At 41.6% G+C, this 18,254-nt stretch overlaps 1 protein-coding gene across 1 annotated transcript in view; it reads right to left on the bottom strand.

The window, feature by feature from the left end:
* Positions 1-4,368: 4,368 nt before the first annotated feature.
* The window catches only part of Col1a2 (collagen type I alpha 2 chain), a 35,735-nt gene continuing 21,849 nt past the window's right edge, over positions 4,369-18,254 (bottom strand). The window contains exons 32-52 of the mRNA XM_052721165.1: positions 17,284-17,391; positions 16,584-16,637; positions 15,011-15,064; positions 14,227-14,280; positions 14,077-14,130; positions 13,888-13,995; positions 13,481-13,534; positions 12,702-12,755; positions 11,603-11,764; positions 10,680-10,787; positions 9,908-10,015; positions 9,496-9,549; positions 9,301-9,408; positions 9,121-9,174; positions 8,666-8,773; positions 8,124-8,177; positions 7,893-8,000; positions 7,309-7,567; positions 6,536-6,720; positions 5,625-5,867; positions 4,369-4,843 (exon numbers count right to left, since the gene is read on the bottom strand). Coding sequence (XP_052577125.1) covers positions 4,697-4,843; positions 5,625-5,867; positions 6,536-6,720; positions 7,309-7,567; positions 7,893-8,000; positions 8,124-8,177; positions 8,666-8,773; positions 9,121-9,174; positions 9,301-9,408; positions 9,496-9,549; positions 9,908-10,015; positions 10,680-10,787; positions 11,603-11,764; positions 12,702-12,755; positions 13,481-13,534; positions 13,888-13,995; positions 14,077-14,130; positions 14,227-14,280; positions 15,011-15,064; positions 16,584-16,637; positions 17,284-17,391 — 2,238 coding nt within the window. The 3' untranslated portion in view covers positions 4,369-4,696. The remainder of the gene's footprint in view (positions 4,844-5,624; positions 5,868-6,535; positions 6,721-7,308; positions 7,568-7,892; positions 8,001-8,123; positions 8,178-8,665; positions 8,774-9,120; positions 9,175-9,300; positions 9,409-9,495; positions 9,550-9,907; positions 10,016-10,679; positions 10,788-11,602; positions 11,765-12,701; positions 12,756-13,480; positions 13,535-13,887; positions 13,996-14,076; positions 14,131-14,226; positions 14,281-15,010; positions 15,065-16,583; positions 16,638-17,283; positions 17,392-18,254) is intronic.

The raw sequence follows: 18,254 nt of genomic DNA, 5'->3' as shown, positions 1-18,254 counted from the left end.
AAATTTTTATTTTACCTAAAAGGGATATAATAATGATTGACCATTCTTCACTTTTCTTTACAGAGGTTCTAGCGATAGGTTCATTTTTATGTGACAGAGTTTGAGGCTGGTTTGATCAAGCCTGTCTGGGTTCAGAACAAAGATCTCACTCCAGGGAAGTGAAGGACAAAAGGGAAACTCTAATTTGGGTGGTCCTGGATGACTACTTCAGACCTTATGTGAAGAAACACGTTCTGCGTAAGACATTGGAAGCCACATGGTTCTGAGTAAAGGAGCAGCGCTAATTGTATTTAAAATTCAAGACTCTCCCTAAATTGGAGGTCCAGGAGTAAGAAATTAAGTGAAGATGCTCATGTGAGTGACTGGAAGTCAAGTGGCGTCGCCTGCACTTTACACAGACCTCCATGAGTGCTTACTGGGTTTCCCAGGGTTCTGTGACACGGGTAGAGTAGATGTGCCAATGCAAGTGTCCAAAAGCCAGAGTGTTTGTTTGTTTGTTTGTTTATTATGTATACAGTGTTCTGTCTGCACGCCAGAAGAGGGTATCAGAACTAATTATAGATGGTTGTGAGACACCATATTGTTGCTGGGAATTGAATTCAGGACCTCTACCAGAGCATCCAGTGCTCTCAACCTCTGCATCACCTCTCCAGCCCCCCAAAAGCCAGAATGTTAACCCCATCTTCTCCTAACTAAAGAGGCTTCCCAAAGGCCTCCAGGCTGGTAAATCTAGGTTCCTGACCACAAATTACCTGCTCATTTTCCTGACCTGTAGGGATAAGCCAGTCGTTTGGGGCTGTCTACAGTCCCATCATTGCTGCAGTTACTGGCGCCCCCTGATGGTACAGAATTGTTGAGTCCCTGGCCAGTCCAGCCACAGGGCTAGAAACACATTTTAGTTACATTATCAGAGGGTCAGGGAGCCAAGCTAGAAACTCAACATTAGCTCTTTCCTATTGGTACTGTAATAACAAAATATTTCAAAACAGATAGAGGGCTCTGGAATGGTTTAGATACATCTATGTACAAAGAAGATTTATACTTGGGTTATTAAACAGGAATTTTAAGGCTGGTTTCAAGAGCTGTGCCAACCATTTTCTCCCAAATTTTTTTCTGGTGCAACGGTCACAGGCAAAGCCTTCCCCTAGATCAGCAGTTCTCAGCCTGTGGGTTGTGACCCTTTGGGGGTTGAATGACCCTTTTCCAGGGGTCACCTAAGACCATAGGGAAAGACAGATATTTACATCATGATTCATAATAGTAGCAAAATCACAGTAATGAAATAGCAACAAAAATAATGTTATGGTTGGGGTCACCACAACATGAAGAACTGTATTAAAGGGTCACAGCTTTAGGAAAGCTGAGAACCACTGATCTAGATGGATTGCTATTCTGACCCAGAATGACATTTCCAACTTTTCTTATCTGTAATACAATTTCTGAACTTCTTCTTCAGTGATACTAGGTAGAACAACATTAAAAAAGTCTTTCAGCATTATAGATAACGACTGCATCCAGCATTGCTCAGACATCTACTCTTTGCCAGTACATTAAGTATATTGATTTTAGAATTTTCAATGACTTGATTAATATCCCCTCCCAGGACCCCCCTCTCATGTACCATCCTCTTCTCTAGCACATTTACATGAGATAGAGGTGGCTAACCTTCATTTGGCAAAGGGTCAGAAAAAGTCATGTGAAGAATCTGTTAGAGCTGATGATTAGCCTGGAAGAAAGAATTGATCATGGAAAGGTCAAATCTTCAGGACATAATTCTATGGCTATTTTCTTAGCCCAGACTCAAGGAATATTCACAGTGGACCAATTGAGTTGGTAAGTACTGGTGAGTGAAATGAAATCTGCAAAAGAGACCAGTTGTCCAAATACCCTTGTTTTCTTTGAGATTGAGATTGTTCTCTCAAGAGGCCCTCTAATTTATTAATAGTGTTAATAAATTATCCTGTTATCCTCACATGGCACCTTGTCTAAAATACTATCCATCCATCCATCCATGCTGAAATACATCTTAGCAACTGGGCTGTACAGGCCTTGAGGACACTGCTGTCAGGTTCAGCCTTGTTGTCCTTCCTAGTGTTTCTCAAAGGGACTGGCACATGCCAGAGACCAGGAAAGCGCTCCTTGTTCTCTCCAGAAGAAGCTGAGTGCGAAGGTGGGCACTTCATTCCTAGAGATGACCACACTTCCATCAAGATTGTTATGGTTTGTTGACTACTAATTTCTTTTGAGATCATTTGTTCTACATGATAGAGGTCATAAGACTGTATTATAGCAAATTTGGAAAATGTAGGAATTAAAAGCCATGACAGTCCTGAGAGTTTTCCGAACATGTTTAATGTATCTGTAAAGACAGGCTTTTTAAAGCAGGTTTTCTTTTGTTTAGACAGCCTCATAATTGTTATTAGGATATCCAAACTTCAACTACTTATTGTATCATTACCTTGAACATAACATTTTCTCATCATTGTCTATTAATGTGTTATCTATTTGTTTCCTCCTTTTACGTTGTGATGCGTTGGTGACAGAGTGTTTACTCAGAGACCACAAGCGTGGATACTGCTGGCAGAATGCTCAGATGTGACTATTCTAGCACGGTCCTTGAACCACAGTTGGAACTCATGAAATGCTGGTTTTCTTCCTCAGATCACAAGCAGAAGCCATAATTATATTCAATACAGAAGACTTCTAACAATTGTATGGTGTACCTTTGCCCTTACTATTTCAATTGCTAATTTAAGAGAGTCCTAGTATTTGGATGACAGGGGCTTTATAGTTTTCTTTATATTATGTGATCGAGTGTATTGACTCATTCTTGTCAGACATAGAATGTTAGAGACATCAAGGGCATGTAGAGACCTTAGGGAATCGTTTTCTACTCAGCACAGAATCCGAAGTTCACAGGGTAAGTACAGGCACTGACTCCTTAGAAGACCTGGACTTGGTGGATGAGGAATGTACACCTGTACCTTGGGTGGCATCCCAGTGCTCAGATTCTTGTGGGTGAAAGGCCTCAGTTTGACGTTCCCATTTGGTTAGTAGACCTTTCTAACTTTTTAGAGTTAATGTTAAAATTTTCCTCATGTTCAGTCTTTTGCTTTTAAACTAATTGAATCTTGAAATGACTTATAACAGGTGGCAAATATTACAATAACAATCACATTCTGCAATAGGGAATAAGTACTAAATGAATCTTAACATTTTACTTGACACATTACTATGTTTAAGGGTGTTAAAGATGTCACTGAAAGGTGCAGGGGAGGGAAATGAACTTGATTTGGCAGGTAGGTGTTCTTAGTACTATTATCCATAACTGTCTATGATGATTGACAGCACACACATCATCTCTTAATAGGCATTGTACTCAATTGCATCATATTTAAGTGTGTGGCATTTTTACTGAATATTTGAAACTGTTTTAGTTAATAATATTAATTGTGCATAGACCAACTTTCAGCCACAGTTACAAAATGCTTGGTGGATAATAAACCAAAGGTTTCTATGGACCTTTGCTTATAGAAAACAGAGATCAACAATATCCTGTTGCTTAGGTACCACATATTTCAAGTAGGACAAATGCATTACAGTACAGAAAAGAAATTTCCCCCGTGTTATCAGTCTGGAAGCAGAAACACAGGCACAAAGGCTGAAGGTGATGTAGCTCCAAGGGACACAGCAGAAACTGGAGTTCAGGTCTCCTGAGTCCTTCCTTGTTCTCTGCTCTGCCTACCATTTTGTATAATTTCCTCCTCATGAGGTACCCTTGATCTAATGGCTGGCAGAGATCTACATTCACATTGCAAAGATCATCGAAGCAAGGAATTTTACTCAATATTATTTTCTTTTGGAAAACCAAACATGCTTTATTTCATTTTTCACAATTTATTTAAACATCTCACATATACAAAATAGGTACAATTTAATTTTTCTGCTTGTCCAAGAAACGAGACTTCTTTGGAACGATGAAAAAGAATGAAATGAGACTGGCAGAGAATAAAAGCTGAATCTAAAGAGAGAAAATGTTGGGCAAATGATCTGCATACCTTTAGTTGGGAATAAGATGGGATATAGGACTGCTAAGTTAAAATTTAAAAACCCACATAATACACCTCAAGATGGAAGAATACTTCTGTAACTCTTCTAGCACCGTTGACATTCTTCAAGTAGCTGAAATACTATTAGCACCTTTGTATCACAAGCAGATCAAAACGAGTACCTCTGTCCGTGTCTGTCTGGGTCGATTCCCACCGAGGTGGTCTACACTCACAGGAAAGTGTCATGAGGTAGTTTAAACCTTTGGAAGTTTGGATTTTAAACTTCCCTCTGTGGAAGATAGTCAGAAGCCACAAGTGGTGCAAATGTTCATGGTTTTTTTTTTATTTTATTTTTCAAATTTTTATTTTGGTTTTCTTACAAAGGTTGACAATTTCCACAACAGGTGTCAGATTAAAAAACAAAAACAAAACCACATCGAAAATATTTTGGAGAAGGGCCAAGGGAGGGGATTTAATTGGATCATATTGCACACTGCTCTGACCAGTCCTTCTCTTTTGCCCACAGTTTAAGATGTAGGTGCACAGAAGACATGGAAGGATTCAGCTTTCAGTTTAAAAAAAAGGAAGAAATGGCAAAGAGAAAGATTTTCAGGGTTTTTTGGTTGTTTAATTTAGGTTGAGTTCACTTATTTGAAACAGACTGGGCCAACGTCTACACTGAATTCTTGGTCAGCGCCACCGATGTCCAAAGGTGCAATGTCCAGGAAGGGCAGGCGAGATGGCTTATTTGTTTTGTATTCAATGATTGTCTTGCCCCACTCATTCATCTTTTTCTGTTAAAAAAATGGAGAAGGAAGAGAATGCATAAGGTGACATTACCTCTGCATCTGACTTACATCTAAGCATCAGAGTGTAGGAGAGCCACTGTTCGGCAGGTCCACACTTTTCTGAGGATGTGTGTCCCTGATTAACAATGTCACTGTTGACATTATTACAGGGTCAAGGGTCTATTTCAGGGGAGGGTTCCTACTTAGGATAAGTTTCAAATGACCAGTGTTCAATTTTGGACACACATTCTAGTGACATTTCTATAATATCATTTTTAAGGTGTGTGTGTGTGTGTGTGTGTGTGTGTGTGTGTGTGTGTGTGTGTGTGTAGAGAGAGAGAGAGAACTGGGTAGGTATATAGTAATTTTACATTTAAAATTTTATTCTACTTATAGCGTATTATATAAAATAGGTTACATACTTTATAAAGGAAACATTCTACAAAAAAATGAATGTAGGCCATACTACATCTAAGGTGTAATTGAAGCCTTTTAAATCTCAAGAAACTTTAAATTCTGGTATATGCTAATCTCTAAATGTTGAAGGCAAAGCAATGACTATGTGGACATAGGAGTCAGCTCAGTATATCAGAGTTGCTTAGAAGGCAGTATCTAATAATAGTTTCTGTATTTATCAGAGAATTGTTGGATGAACTTAAATGTGTTTATAAAAGAAAGGCCAATAAAACTAGGTCTCTCATTCATCTGTTCATTTAATAGTCAAACCTGGACCCCCTCACCCCATTTACTAAAATAAATGCTCTCCCTACATTTTCCTATTACTTACGGAGCAGCCATCTACAAGGACAGTGTAGGTGAACCTGCTGTTGCCCTCAGCAACCAGTTCGACATCGTTGGAACCCTGCAGGACCACAGCCTTATCCAAGCGGCCAGTCTCCTCATCCAGGTATGCGATGCTGTTCTTGCAGTGGTAGGTGATGTTTTGAGACGCACGATTGGCTAGCAGGCGCATGAAGGCCAGTTGAGTTGCCATTTCCTTGGAGGTTACCCCTTCCATGTTATATTCAAACTACAGAGAAGAAGGTAAGAATTCCAGTTGAGTGGAAGACTCGTATCAAAACTCAATAAAGAAAGTCTTGTATAACGAGAAATAATGGAGTCATAGCTGGAACCTAGGAAAAGGGTGCTTTTTAAGGACACCCAAAGAACTTGTTAAAACTTCAGTTGCCTTAGGGTCATAAGATCTACCCAGTGAGGACAAGAGCATCAGAAAAGAGCACCCGACTCAGGTATGCATTCCTGTGAATGTCCCTTCATTAGAATTAGCGACTGTGAGACAGTCAGATCTCATTCTGTTTTCTGTGCTGTACTGAATTTTAGTGTCATTCAGTAACATTGGTGGAAAAGTTTGATTAAAATTTCAGAAAAGCTGCTCACGTTCTGAAATACATATGCATAGCTGGGGGGTATCTGCTGGCCAGGGCACCTTTACACGAAATGACATTAGCCATTTCTCCAATGATTACCCATTAAGTCAAATTTGAATAATAACATTGAATTAGATGGATGTGTCCATTGTTTGAATGTGCAATCTAAGATAGAATTGGAACTGTAAAAAGTACAGTTTCTTTGAATAAGCCCATGTGGGTAAAGGATTAAAGCACAAATAATTAAAAAGCAAATGACCCCAAGAAAATCATATTTATTAAAAGGAGGAGTATTTGGAGAATTTCATACCTGGCTGCCGCCATTGATGGTTTCTCCTAACCAGATGTGTTTGTTGGCCTGGGCACTGCTGTATGAGTTCTTGGCTGGGATGTTTACAGGTTGGGCCTGGATGCAGGTTTCACCAGTAGAGAAATCACAGTAGACTTTGATGGCATCCATAGTGCATCCTTGGTTAGGGTCAATCCAGTAGTAATCTTTTCAGAAAAGAAAACACAGCTGGTAAACTTCTTACTACAAAATGTAGATTCTAATAATAACTTGTCATTCACACTGATTCCCTTAAAAACGTCTTGATGGTGCTGTTACATCACCTATTCCACATTTAATGGGAAGAAGGGGACTACATTTAAGAATTCCCTTTTCTTCATGAAATATCCAATCAGGATGTTTTCACCAGCTGAGGCAGGGGGATCAAAACTTAAAGGCCTACTGGGACTAGAGTGAATTCAAGGCCAGCCTAGACAGCTTAATGAGACCTTGTCTCAAAACAAAATGTAAAACGTGGCTTGGGGATGTAGCTCTGTGTGTGACACTTGCCTAGCACGTCTAAGACCTTCTATTTAATCCCTAGTACTGCAAGGAAATAAATGAATCACTCAACAAACTTAAGGGTGGGTGTGGCCTGGGGGAAGAAAATGATGCTTCATTAAGTGGGTATGATTTTTGACAGTGTAGATTTTTTTTGGTCTCAAATACACTTGCATTCTAAACATCAATGGAAACGGATTTTTGAGAAGCTCAGCTGTGGGAGGGATCAGTGTGGTTTGACTATTTTGACCCACCGCTGTTCCACTCTGGGTGGCTGAGTCTTAAGTCCCGGCATGTGCGGGCAGGGTTCTTTCTAGAGCCTTCAGGAGTGAGAAGGGTCTCAATCTGGTTATTGAGAGACTTCAGAGTTGCATCAACTTCATAGTCCTTGGGTCTGAGTGAAGGCTGGGAGCGAGGCTGGTCAGCCCTGTAGAAGTCTCCATCAAAACCAAAGTCATAGCCACCTCCACTGACACCAGGAGGGCCAGGAGGACCTGGGGGACCAGGAGGACCCTGTGGAAGTAGGAGTGGGAGAGGGGGTTTTAATTGGTGATGGCAGGCAAGGCAGCCAGGACAGGAAAATTTAACATGCACTTCACGTAAAAACACGTCCTAATAATGAGAAATAGAAACAAGCTTATGAAAATAAACAACTTGGTCTCAGTGACACCGAGATGGACTGACCAACCCCATCACGTACGGACTGTTTACAAACTTCTCAAAGAACAGCTGAGGTGGGGCTCCTCCCCTGAGCTATCAAAATCTCCTCAGTACAGTCCGAAGAAAACATTCCTTTGGTCAGGGGATGCCCTAAGCTACCTCTCCAAGTCATACTTACAGAGGGACCTTGGCTACCCTGAGAGCCACGAACGCCAGCAGGCCCGACTGGTCCAGGATGTCCAGATCGACCATCTTTGCCAGCAGGGCCAGAAGGACCAGCAGGACCCTATAGAAGAAGGGTACCAAGCGCTTGTCAATGAGGAAAACTCCACAGGTGACAGTAGCCCAGGGCTCATTGCCTGGACAATTCTTTAGTTCAAGAGATGAATTTTAACTTGGATTCACTTACCCTGGGACCAGCGGGACCCACGGGGCCAGGAGAACCTTGATCACCATGTAGGCCCTTTAAAAAGAGAACAGAGAAAAATCATACTTTCAGAACACATGTCAGTAGACAGCTTTTTTTCTCAAATTGAATGGAAAACTTTAGTTTCAATGGACTCTGGATTGAGAAAATTGAAAATGTAAAGTGGGCTCTTTTCTCCCATTATATCTATTATGCTCAATTATTTTTTTTCCACAAGCTATTTCAACAGTGCAGTATTAGTCATCCCTCTAATTATATTTATTTTAAGTGGGGTTGAAGGACACAGTTGCCAGGAGATTTTAATAGACGTATGTTTCTTTCTCCTTTAACCCTTACCTCTTTGTGTTAGGATATGAAATAGCATCCTCTCTCCTCTTGGAGAGAGGTGGAGTTAGCTAGAGAACTGGAATGGCTGTGGGAGGCAGAGCGTTTTAGGATGCTAGCAGTGGATGTCTGAGAAGGGGCCTTCTGAGCTGAGGGTCATTCAGGTTAGAACTCACGAAAGATGGTCAGAGTGTGCTTACAGAAAGACCGGGAAGACCCTGTAAGCCGTTGTGTCCCTTTAAGCCAGGGAGACCTCTGGGCCCTTTGTCGCCAGGTTCTCCCTTATCACCTCGAATGCCTTGAGGACCCTGTAAAGAAAGAAAGAGAGATGGGTTCTACCCCTTCAAAACAATAACACTTCTCTTCAAAGGGTGTTTAATTCATTTACAAAGGAAAATTAAGGCACACAAAGGTCTAACTGGGCTGCCATGTTCTCTGGCCATCTCCTTTGACTGAGTAGAGCATAAAGGGCTAAATCCTTATGACTAACTAATACAAACAAGCAGAATAGACTAAGATAAATAAAGTCATCTAAATCATTTCTCAGCATGGATTCAAATACCAAAGTCTAGCCTGTATATCATCAATTGTCTAAGCAGATGGTTTGGAATTATTCTTCTTAATTCTTAAATGTTAATTATCACCATGTACATACACTGGGACCTCTTGGACCAACAGCACCAACAGGACCAACAGAACCAGCAGGACCCTGTGAATTAGAAAAGAAAAACAGAACTCATCAGCTAGGTCCGAGATCTTTCTCCTGATGGCCCCACAGCCTCTAAATGTGGAGTCAGAGAGAAGTCCACAAGGGCAACAACATTTATATACTTACAGGTTCACCACGGTTTCCATGTTTTCCAGCAGGACCCACAGAACCGTGAGGACCAGGTGCACCTGCAGCACCAGTAGGACCAATGTTGCCAGGGTAACCACGCTCTCCCTACCAGAGGCAAAAGTGAAGCTTAGCATTAATCTGTCAGTATGTTAATCACTCTCAAATTAGAGAAAGATGAAAAAGTACACAGACCTTGTGTCCAGGTTGACCATCACGACCTGGGGCACCATCGCTGCCAGGGTTACCCTATGAAGAATACCATGCAAATGAATACTCCTGGCAAGGTTCTGTGGTCCATTAGCCTCACTGTCTCTGCTACTCTGCTTTATTCCCAGTGTTCAGACAGTTAAAAAAATAGGAGCAAGAACCTCCCAGTTCAATTTTTAAGAAGTATTGTAGATATGTGGGCCCCAATTTAAACTATGCTAGTTAAAGGCCATTTTCAAACCCAAGTAATGCCCATAGTTTTACTCCAAGAAAAATCTATCTGGAGAAGTAGATTATCTAGTTTAGAAACTCATGGCATGAAGCCTCATCTCAACTAGAAGTTAACACACAATGAAATTCTCCTTAGTTTTATTTACAAACCAAGCATTGCACTCACATCACGACCAGCTTCACCAGGAGCACCATTAACTCCAGGGCTACCCACAGCACCAGGGGGACCACGAGCCCCAGGAGGGCCTGCGATGCCCAGAGGACCAGGTTCACCCTAGAGTGGCAGAGAAGATAAAATAACATCACTATCATAAGAGAGAATGCTAACCTCACCCTTACAAAACAACTCCCAGGGAATTCTAGTTAAGAGAGAAGGTAAATTGAATGTAGATGGGCCACAATATGGTAGTGAGCACCACGGGCATCATACTTGCCCTGTCTCTACACCTAGAGGGTCATTTGTGTGGATGTGGCTGTGTACAAGGGGGGCGGTAGTCTGATGGCATCCAACATCCCAAATAAAATTAATTCATGTAGTTGATAGTTTCTGGATAAAAGATGGTTCCTAGCTGCTGTCATATATAGGGTTAAATGGAATGATTCATGGACTTTCAGAGTCTCATTCTTCTTGCCGGATAAACGATGCCAGCCTTTTACATTGCAGAGAGGTAAATGCAATTAGAGCTTATATCGTTTTTAAGCATGTAGAAAGAACAAAAATCATTCTGCATAATGTTAAACTGTGTCTTTATGGTGTGTGTCTAAGTAAGGTGGTATTCAAGCTTCCTAGATAAGTGACATGTGATCTGTATAAAGGAAATGCCATGAATAAAAATCTTAAGTGGAGTTATTCAGTGATCAATCTGTCACATTTGAAGTGGCAGCTTTTAAAATCTTTTATTATGTTAATGAGAACTAAAATGGTGTCAAACACTCACCAGAGCACCAGCAATACCTGGCAGACCACGTTCACCTCTAGAGCCAGGGAGACCCAGAATACCAGGAGGACCGAGAAAACCTTGAGGACCGGCGGTGCCAGGGGGCCCCTAGATGAGAGGGAAAAAAACCATTGGTTATAACTGGTATGACTCTATCTCCTAATACAGATTAGCTCAAGGATTGTGAAAACGAAGGATCCTGCGTTTAGGAACAGCCAGTGACTCCTTGGATGTCTTTTCTCTGAAGATCACCATAAGTTTACATTTTGGGGTGTGTGTGTGTGTGTGTGTGTGTGTGTGTGTGTAGTTGAGAGTAAGGGAACCATTCACAGAGGTTTTTTTTTTTTCAAGACAGGGTTTCTCTGTGTAGCTTTGCGCCTATCCTGGAACTCACTCGGTAGCCCAGGCTGGCCTTGAACTCACAGAGATCTGCTTGCCTCTGCCTCCCGAGTGCTGGGGTTAAAGGTGTGTGCCACTTCCGCCCAGCTTTAATTTTTATAGACTCTATGCAGGGAAGCAAATTTTGACCTTGACTTCTAAGGTCTGACATGGGCACCTTGCAGAGCAGCAGTGACTCTGAACCAGGAATGTTTAAATCAGCAGCTTATGAAGTTTGATTAATTGACGGAAGGATGGCCACAGCAATAGGCTTCTGTTCTAATTCTTGGGTCCCCTGCGAGGAGAAAGGGCTGCTGCAGTGAAGCTGCATTTCCTCATCCTCTGTCATTCTTATTTTGTACTTTCAGGGTATCTGCTAACACCATGACACCTTATCGTGTGCTGGACAGATTTCCTGGCTCAACCGAGCTCAACTTGAGAGCCTGTATTACTCACTAATAGATACATTCCACTTGAGGATTTGTAAAGGGGCTTTATTCAAACTCAACTGAAGTATTGAGAACAAGGAGTTTGTAATCACTTACTGCAGTACCAGGTTCTCCAGAGGGACCCTTTTCACCAGTAAATCCAGGGGGGCCAGATGCACCCGTTTCTCCAGTTCGACCAACTGGACCTTGGTCACCACGAGGACCACGGACCCCTTCTTTACCAGCAGCACCAGGGGGACCAGGAGGGCCAGTAATACCCTGTGATCAAATATACAAAGTTATTTATTTTCTATTTGTTACAGACCTGGAGCAGAGCTGTGCAGCTCCTAGATATTAGGAATCAAACAATGTCACTCAGAAAAATAATATACCAGCCATTTTTGGAAATTTTAAGACTCTCATAGATAGAAGCAATTCCTGTCTATAACAAGGCAAATTGATGAGGCAGAGTCAGCAGTGATGAAGGCAATTAATGTTATGTCACTTGTACCCTGGTATATTGGAATCAGAACCAAGAAGAGATTTAAGTCTTAGATGTAAATGAAGGGGGCTTTGGATTCCTGCAGACTCTGCCCTTTTCTTCTTAAGCAAAGCCAACCCTGGCATTCTGTTCATAACTGAGGAGCTGCATATGCTCTTGACTAGGTTTAATTAAATGCCTACAAGGAGTGAGGATTTTTCTGTTATGAATCTGTAAAAGATTCCAAGAAATCAACATCTTTGCTATATTTTTCCCCCTGAAACCTTAACTGGAATACTTAATCCTTGATAATTAATTAAATTCCCTTGAGTCCTGACAGGAGGGACTGAATGAAAATTAAATTAGAGGCCAAACCACCTTTAAATTCAGGAACAATTACAGTTTGAGAATGGAAGCAGAATGGTAGCTATAAAGGGTAATTAGATACAGAAATATCAGATATGGGACCAAAGATTCTGGTTTCTTTCCTTTTAAAAAGAAATTGTGCATTCCAGAGGGTGCAGGTATTTACACGAATAGCAGCTACTAAAATTGATATTTTAAAATATAATTTGTAATGATTTTGCCTTCATCATTCATCAAAGATAATTTTAAATTGGGAAAGCATTAGCAAATATTAATAATTTGTTTTAATAGTTTTTTCTAATTTCCTACTAGAGGTCAGGTCTTATGGTAAGTGTAAATGAAGATATATACTTGGAGTGATGTACTTACACTGGGTCCAGGGGGACCAGTCCGTCCAGCAGCACCAGGGAAGCCAGTCATACCCTAAGAACCAAGCACATTAAAACTCCACGGTCAAATCAACTCCAAGAATTAGGATAAGATAAACATTTTCTCTTTGGAAAATCATCATGGGACACTAGAGATGGACCACAGAAGAGGTAGCACTTAGCTTCAGGTAGGGGGCCACTCAACTAGGGTCCTGGTTTACCAGTATGCAAATAGTTGTAATGCCCATAGTTTACATTAAGATTGATGATGCTTTTTGAAATGCTAACAGGTTATCTGATGGTGATAGGGGAGAGCAGAAGATATTTTCATTATGAAATGTGAATATCTATTGCCTGCTTGGCTGGGTAGAAGGGAAAGGATACTAGAAAAAGCAGTGTTGTTTATAGACAGAAGTATAAAAATGAGCCAGGGCAAGGATGGGGAGGGTCAATCAGAAGAAGTGAGACATTAACAAAAGGATAAAAGGTAGGAAAGAAATTATTTATTTCCCAATTAAACTACCTGGGTTTGTGCTCATTCCCTTGAGTGAGACAGTAGCACCATCTGCGGCCCTAAGTTGCTTTGGGGATTGAGTTAATGCCCACGTAGCTGACTCTAATCTCAGTACCGTTTAACTTCATACTTTTTCTGACTAGAATGAACATGACTCTCAAGCATCCCCTTATTACCGCTCAAATTTATCAAGATCTTCAAACTTTCAAATTGTCACTAGTATGTAGCTAAGAAAGAAGAGTGACGAGTCAATTGTAAACACTCACCGGGGGCCCTCCATCACCGCGACTTCCGACAGGACCAGGTGCACCATTTGGACCCTAAATGCAAGGAAAAAAAGTGGCATGAAATCATAAAACAAGTAACTCGTACAAATGTTGCTCTTGTTTTCAGACAGATCATTCTCATCTATTTCCTCCATCCTTGAAGAAAATTTAGAACCAAAACACAATTATCTATGTCACATGAAATAAATGTTCTTTTCTTAGTATTAACTATAGATTACTAAGAATGAAAACAAGATATTTATAAAACTTTCAAGTGGTGTTTAAATGTGAAGTTTTAAAAATAAGGTGTTTTATCTGGAATGCTTAGTAGGTAGTAGGCACCTAATGGGCATGTATTGGATTATAAAAATGCTGGAGTATGTTGGACAGTAGAGAATTTAACTTACAGATGGCCCAGCAGCTCCAACAGGCCCAGTAGGCCCAACGACACCATTTTCACCCTTAGGCCCTTTGGTTCCCTTCTCTCCTTTAGCACCAGGTTGGCCAGCAGCACCCTGTTGGAAGAAGAGCGGTGAGCACCGGCCTTCCAATTCACTGTGGTGGTGGCAGATTAATCTGCCGTAAGTGATACTCACAGCAGGTCCAGCGAATCCATTGGGGCCAGCAGGACCAACCTCACCACGTTCACCCTAGGTGGAAGGGAAAGATGTTGCTACATTCGCAGTTTCATGAATGTGTGTAAACCATGAAATCTGAGTATCCAGAAAGCTCTGATCTCTACTTACAGGGCTACCTCGAGGACCAGCTGGGCCAGAAGGACCGGCAGCACCAGCTTCACCCTGTAATGGACCAAAGGCCAGAGATAAGTTGTTTAATGCACCTCACATAGATGATGAGAGGAGAAAAGAGCAGCAGACAGGCCATTTTAGAGTTTGCAGTGACCTTGGAAGAGACTAATGCACATTTTAGAAACTAAAATGAGGTGAATTTTTCCTCTGCTTAAGGCTGGATTCATTTTAAAAGGTGGAGTGGTATTCGTTGTTCACTTGAAGAAACACTATAAATCAGTCCCCATAATACCAGGAGGAGGACATTTTAATTTTTAGATGGACACAGGACTGATCTATTTGCCGCAATCTTCGCAATACAATAAATAAGGTCTATTTTAAATGGACTGTTCGATGTGAAATGGGTACACTATGTATTTTATTGATTTTTTTTCCCTTTTTACAATTGAAGGCTTGGAGAAGGCTTAGTGCATTAGGATATTGTTAATGGGCAACAGGGAAAGTCTTTAAAACAAATGATAGGGATCACGGTATAGATCAGACAGCTGGTATACCTGTAGGCCTCGGAAGCAAACACCCAACAGCAGCATTTGTTTCTTGCTGCTGCCTCACACCAGCCAGTTTTTTTTTTTTTAATAAGTGTGCTTTAGACCCAGCTATAAATATGAATAACTGAAGCTCTTTGGGACCAGGGCAAGCAGGGGATTACAGATAGTTCTATCAGCTCAGAGAACTACAACTCAGGGAAAATGTATACAATTAAGTTCGAATGCATGCTTACCCGGTCCCCTGTGGCTCCAGCAGGACCAGGGGCACCTACAGCACCAGGAGCACCCTAGAAGCAAAAAGGAAGCAAGTCTTACTGAAAACAACACACAGCATCCAGACTGAACTCTGTCCTGCTCCTCATGAAGTGTCAAACACCCGCAACTGCATACTATGGTAGGACATCAAGTAAGCTCCCAAGGCCCAGCAAGATGATTCAGTAGGTGTTTGAAGTCAAGCCTGATGACCACATAAGAAGGAGACAAGCAACACTCATCTCTTGTCCTCTGATCTCCACATTTAGCTATTATACAGGCACATATCCACTCAATAGGCACATGCACAATCTCTCTCTCTGTCTCTCTCTCTCTGTCTCTCTCTGTCTCTGTCTCTCTCTGTGTCTCTCTGTCTGTCTGTCTCTGTCTCTCTCTGTGTGTCTCCCTGTCTCTGTCTCTGACTCTGTCTCTCTGTCTCTCTCTCCATCTCTCTGTCTCTATCTCTGTCTCTCTCTGTCTCTGTCTCTCTGTGTCTCTGTGTCTCTCTGTCTGTCTCTGTCTGTCTCTCTCTGTGTGTCTCCCTGTCTCTGTATCTCTGACTCTGTCTCTTTGTCTCTCTCTCTCCATCTCTCTGTCTCTATCTCTGTCTCTCTGTCTCTCTCTGTCTGTCTCTCTCTATGTGTCTCCCTGTCTCTGTCTCTCTCTCCATCTCTCTGTCTCTATCTCTGTCTCTGTCTCTGTCTCTCTCTCACACACACACATTTGTAATAGTAACAGAAAAAGAAAGCTCTGGATTCATGTTGGTGCTGTTTATCACGGTCCCCCAGGAAGCAAGCTCAGGAAGCAAGGCCTACAGAACAGCTGAGGAAAGAGCTGATAAAGGTCATGGAAATGTGAAAGGCCAGAGAGGAGCAGGATTTGGGAGCTCTGAACTCTGTCACTCTTGTGACATTCCCTGGAGGGAGGCAAGTAAGTAACCTTGTTTGGAACTGCAGGAACTACGCAACTCAAGACAAAGAATACCAGGAATGTGTTGCAGTGGTTATCACCTTGCAGGAAGAGGTGACTAAGAGCAGACTAAGGAGGAAGTGCCACAGTGCTGGCAGCTCAGGGAAGATAATTATACTTCCTCAGGGTCATCTGTGACACCTATGGTAGTCACAGCTCATCTCTGAAGCTGCCCTTAGATCAAATCTTAGGGCAGAAAAGTGAAGCATAGGGCATTGTTGGGGGCTGTGGCTTTTTAAAATGTAGGAAAATGTCGCTTCTCTAAAAGCCTTATTATCACTTAAAACAAGCAATCACTGTTCTTCTGAACCTACAGCTCTGGGTGTGCAGCTTGGAGTTAGCATATTGAATGTGAAAGATAGTTGAAAGAAGTCGGGATGTGATTTTCAAGGCGTATCATGTTTAAATTTTCTTTTGGAGTATGTAAAATGATATTACTAGTGACCTAAGAAGTAATGGCTTGCAATCTTACTAAAATTGAATTATTTTGTAGTTCTACCTTGGAAATATGCTGAATTCAAACTGAGTAAAACATAAAAACAGAATTTAAGCACTAACAAACATTAAAAACAAAGTTCTACTCACACGAGCACCATCTCTGCCAGAATTTCCAATTTCACCTCTGAGACCGGTTTCACCCTGAAAGTACAAAGCAAGGGCCACGTTTTTGCTTTCCGACTAAATTTTTGAGTGGAGATGAACTGTAAAATCTTTTACAGAAGTTTCTATGTCGGCCATCATTTAAGGATTTTAGTGTTTTCAATTTCCTACCACTCTGTAGAACATTGAATGGGGAAAACAGTATGAAACTCATCTTTTAAGTGCCCTTTCAGATTATTATCGAAGATTATAAAATAAATATCCCTCTGATTCATAATGAAGCAAGTTTCAAATTGATGAGACTGGAGTAACAAGGCAACATGGCAGTGGGCCGTGGTGCCTGGTCACTCTCACAGCATAACGAATGCCATAGCACGCTTGACAGCTGTTCAATGTAGCTTCCTCCATTAATTAGGGCAGGATGAGGCATTATTGTTAGTGGCATTAAAATGAGCCTCATGTATTACTCAACACCATCTGCTTGCGTGAAATTCCATGGTAGCAAGGAATTTTGCCAGATTAGTGAGTTTAGACGTGAGTAGGTGCTAGGTGGCAGAGGGGAATGCACACAGATGTCAAGATGCTACTGGACCACCTGCTAAGGATGGTGAACAACTTGGCATCCTTGCACAGCTTTCTTCCTTGGAGTTCATGGACACTATGTATCAAGGTCCAAAAGCGGTACCTTTTCTCCCTTGCCTCCAGGTACGCCAGCAGCACCCCTCTCTCCTGGAAGACCACCAGGACCGGAGGCACCAGCAGTGCCTGGAGCACCGACCGCACCAGCTTCACCCTGGAATCAAAACCATGTGAAATCAATTATTTCAGCAGCAAGAGAAGAAAGCCAAGACGCAAACTCTTGAAGAATTCCAATTGAAACATTTAATAGCTGGCATTCTTGGCTGTGTAGAGTCACAAAGGAGCGCCGTTGAAAGGAAGAAGGGTGGCACAGGGGCCCGCTATCAACGCCACAGTGACTGAAGAGAAGAGGGCGGAGAGTGGGTGACTGGTATTCTTCTACGGCCTGCATCTTGTCCTCTTAGGGAAGACAGACACGGGAAAGAAGAAGACAGGACAATGGAAAGGAGAGACTGAAAACTGTTTGCCCACAACCTTTTCAATGATAAGTCTCTTAGCCCAGGCAAGTGACATGGAAAGAGACCTCATCAACTGGGAGATGATTGTCTCCATAAGAGTAGGGCTGTGGGTTTCATTTTTATATTAAGCTTCACAATTCTCTACACGTAAAACCTGTTGGCTAGCTACTGAGATGAATAGATCCCTTTGAAAGCATTGCTGGATGTCACCATGGTCCTTTCTTCTCGTCCCTCTTACGTTGTTTCCATTTCCCCCTCTCTACTCTTCCACGCAATGAAATAGCTTTTTGAAACTACTCTTTACACTTTTCCCCCTTGAAGGTAAGAACTGGGAGGCGTACAAGTCCCCTGGTTTTCAGAGATTTGTAATCTTATCTTTTTAAAAACCTAAACTAGAAATCTGCTTTGGAACATAAACTTGTAGACCTGTGCCTTTGGAGTAAAGACTTAAATCATTATAAATTTTATTATTATAATTTAGACTATTTTTTAGCAATTTTACTGTATGGGGTTGGATGTTGATAAAGCAAAAACTATTTTCTAAAAAAGTAAAGGATGG

Source organism: Peromyscus californicus, unplaced genomic scaffold (assembly GCF_007827085.1).
Source record: "Peromyscus californicus insignis strain IS unplaced genomic scaffold, ASM782708v3 Scaffold_6__1_contigs__length_162567912, whole genome shotgun sequence".
In the NCBI taxonomy this organism is placed as follows: Eukaryota; Metazoa; Chordata; class Mammalia; order Rodentia; family Cricetidae; genus Peromyscus; species Peromyscus californicus.
The sequence above is the reverse complement of the archived record's forward strand: the minus strand, read 5'-3'. Positions and strand labels throughout refer to the sequence as shown.